The sequence below is a fragment of the Sinocyclocheilus grahami genome, unplaced genomic scaffold (genome assembly GCF_001515645.1).
Source record: "Sinocyclocheilus grahami isolate Dianchi unplaced genomic scaffold, SAMN03320097.WGS_v1.1 scaffold213.1, whole genome shotgun sequence".
NCBI lineage: Eukaryota > Metazoa > Chordata > Actinopteri > Cypriniformes > Cyprinidae > Sinocyclocheilus > Sinocyclocheilus grahami.
In genome coordinates this window covers 192,116-195,507 of record NW_015505392.1, presented here as the reverse complement: position 1 = coordinate 195,507, position 3,392 = coordinate 192,116, and the positions used below count along the sequence as shown (strand labels likewise).

The 3,392-nt window shown below is 38.2% G+C and overlaps 1 protein-coding gene across 1 annotated transcript in view; it reads right to left on the bottom strand.

Moving 5' to 3' along the window:
- LOC107596047 (eyes absent homolog 1-like) overlaps positions 1–3,186 on the bottom strand; it is a 39,139-nt gene extending 35,953 nt beyond the window's left edge. Inside the window, exons 1-3 of the mRNA XM_016286653.1 lie at positions 2,995–3,186; positions 1,764–1,891; positions 1,166–1,231 (exon numbers count right to left, since the gene is read on the bottom strand). Of these exons, the coding sequence (XP_016142139.1) occupies positions 1,166–1,231; positions 1,764–1,887 (190 nt within the window). The 5' untranslated portion in view covers positions 1,888–1,891; positions 2,995–3,186. The remainder of the gene's footprint in view (positions 1–1,165; positions 1,232–1,763; positions 1,892–2,994) is intronic.
- Between the last annotated feature and the right edge of the window lie 206 nt (positions 3,187–3,392).

Sequence of the window (3,392 nt, the reverse complement as noted above, 5' to 3'; positions counted from 1 at the left end):
GAAAAAAAATTAACTTAAATGATTTTAGCAAATGGCTGCAATATAACAAAGAGTGAAAAATTTAAGGGGGTCTGAATACTTTCCGTACCCACTGTATATATATATATATATATATAAAACATCCTTTTTAATTAAATAATTAACTTTTTTTTATTTTTTACATTGAAAACATTGACCTTTTATATAATGCCAAAAGATGTATTTTTAATAATATTAGTCACTTGATTTCTTACCGGAAGGGTTTTATGTAGCATCAAGGGAAAACAGGCAAAAAAGGTGGAATTTAATGGCAGGAGTAAACTGTGGAATGCATGGACGTGCAGCATAATTGATATGTAAAGGCAATGCATGGTGTATAAAATGTGCTTGACCCAACCACTCCGAACTACAATGAGGGCAACCGGGAGATGATTTCACAGCGTTTAGACAGGCCCGGATCTATGCTTGACCCAACCACTCCGAACTACAATGAGGGCAACCGGGAGACGATTTCACAGCGTTTAGACAGGCCCGGATCTTTGAAATGAATCCATCTCTGTCTCAGGAGGGGGTGGGGTGGAGGTTTACATTTATGAAAACAAAATTCACAATGTGGGTACGGAGTCATGCCCACTGAAATCCCTCATGGATGAGGTAGCCATCAGCTTGTCATGTCAAACATGTTGCAGCTATGCTCTCCCTCAAAGGAACACATGTCGATGGGGAGCGGTTTGAATACGTCCCAACGCTCCCCCACCCCTCCTTCTCAAAGGGATACGGGAAAATAGTGGCACGGCACATGCAGAAACTAGTGCAGTCAAGTCTTATCACATACCACACATAACCATAAAACCGTCCTGCAGAACATCAAATAAAAAGCTAAACGCACATTACACGTGCCCACAGCTTTACCATTCATTGACGGTCTGGAATCATAGCCAAAAAGTCTCAAACCATGCTTTCAACAGATTCACCATAACACAACACAGAATGCCAAACAAGTGTCCAAATGAAAGGCACAATAGTTGAAGAGATGTGAGCACATCAAATTGGCTTTTCACATTTGTGAATATAATCAGATGGAATTGTTAGGATTGCCTCAGGCTGAAATGACTATATAACGTGTGTCATTTCACATATGACGCCAAGTATTGTCCTTTCATTGTTTCGCCAGAACTGCACAAACCTGCAGCGGACTGTGAACTAGAACTTAACAACCAGTCAGCTGTGGTAAGCATAGTGATGTTATCACCTATAGGGAGAAAGAACAGGACAGGACACATGACAATCTGCACTGTGACAGGTTGGGGCTTATCACTACAGAAATGGAAGAAAACCACAGTCAATATTACATAATGTAAACTACTTCAGAGAAGATTAAAATTCTTATGGGCTGTAACATTATCCGTGAAAACACACGCATTAAGTCATTTTTTAAAATGTATTCATTTAGCTCTAAAGTGCACCGATGCAAAAATGATGTATAAATGTATAATTAAAATATTGTAGCAACAAAGTTGAAAATTGGGAAACGGATACTCCAAATTCATGTATATTTAAATTTAATTTTATTAAAAAACGTTGACTTGATTACAATAGCCAAAATGAAGTATATGAATACCCACGATATGACAAGCGCATCACACGATGTTTAACACGTATTCAACTTTTCATAAGTTAACAGCACATAAATGGAAATGTGCAGGTTAAAAACCGTGTGCTGTAGCACTTATTAGTATTCAGTAATTAAGGTATACGGTCCGACAGAGACTGAGGAGACGTACCTTCAGTGCCATTTGGTGTCATGGAATTGTTATTTATATGTGAGTTGTCGATGTTGGGACCGTTTGGGGACTCACTGCTTCCACTTACTCGGCTGTGTGGACTAGCTAGATCCTGCATTTCCATAGACCTGAGAGGAAGAGACACACATGATATTGAATGACATGCACACACACTCAAACTAACACGTACTTCAAGATCTGAAATGTGAATGATCGTTCAAAATAAATATTAATTACATTAACAATCAACAATAAAAATTGATTACACTTTGTATGTGTATTATAACAGATGTATATTTAAAACCCCAATATTGACATTTTTCTGTAGCTTAAATAGAATTTTAGATACATGTAATACCTATCCATTAACTTTACAAACAGCATAAATTTATAACAGCAAAACAGTACCATAATAACAATAATAATTTCTTAATTTTATATTGTTATTATTATTATTTAAAAAACAACATTAATTAACTAAAATGATTTAAATAATTGATTCAAAATGTGGCTTTCTCAAAACCAAACAACAATAAATAAGAACATTCCAGCAGCGCTCCAGAGAAATCCGCTTAACAAGGGCATACCCTTGAGGCACATCAAATGACATTTGACACAAATTTAACAATTAATGAGACATCTGATGATTGATTGACTTTCTCATATTAACCATTACAAATTAACCACCACTAGTCCCGCAGAGCACGCTGCAATTTTCCTACGTTCATTTCCCCCAGCGGTCTCTGATCTGAAGCAGCAATAGCCGGGGCTGTGTGAGAGAGAGATGTGTGATTGCGAGGCCTCAAACCTCAACGAGAGCGACTGAAGAGTTCACTAAAGCATGCTGTTTGCTCTGGCGAGCGTCTTAATTGTTTCTTTGTTTATGTACCAAGGGCCACGCCACTGAAAACATTATTCTGCTGGCTCCATCGCACACTCACGGGATTTTATTATGCATAGCAAATGGAAGGTCAGGCCAGTGGGCGTCTGCGGTCGGATGTATGTTACGGGTGTTTGTATGTGATGTGAACGCGGCCGAAAAACTAAAACAAACATCAGTCTCCAGAAAAGCATTATTGCGCTAATTGCGCCAAAAACACGATGCCTTGCGTGCCGCTCTGCCAGAATCAATTAGGAATGGTCGTGTCACTGCTATCAACAAATATTTGGATTTTTATGAATAACAAAGAGGAGGAAATAAGAAACGTTTTATCAGCGTGGATTATCATACCTCTTTTTAGCCGTCGTTCTTGATCAGCTATAAAATATCCGTTACAGATGGTCGCAGTTAAAATGAGAAAAATAATCCATGCCATAGAGATGTTAAAACTCGACTTGCTTTTCAAACAACGTCTGTTTCTGACACAAAGCATATATGTCAAATGTTTTCCTTCTCTAACACCTCTAACTCTCTCTGTCTTGATTCTTTCACACTTCCAGCAGTTTACAAAAACGTCCAGACACCTTCTCAAGAAGTCCTAAGCGTTTCAGAACTCAACTTTGCTAAACAAGTGGCTGCTTTTCAGTGATGCTGCTGGCAAATCAGTTCTCTTTTACCTGAAGCTGGACGGACCTCAAGCATCTATGTCAAATAGTTTTTTTCCCTCTCTTTCTTTCTTTCTCCCTATC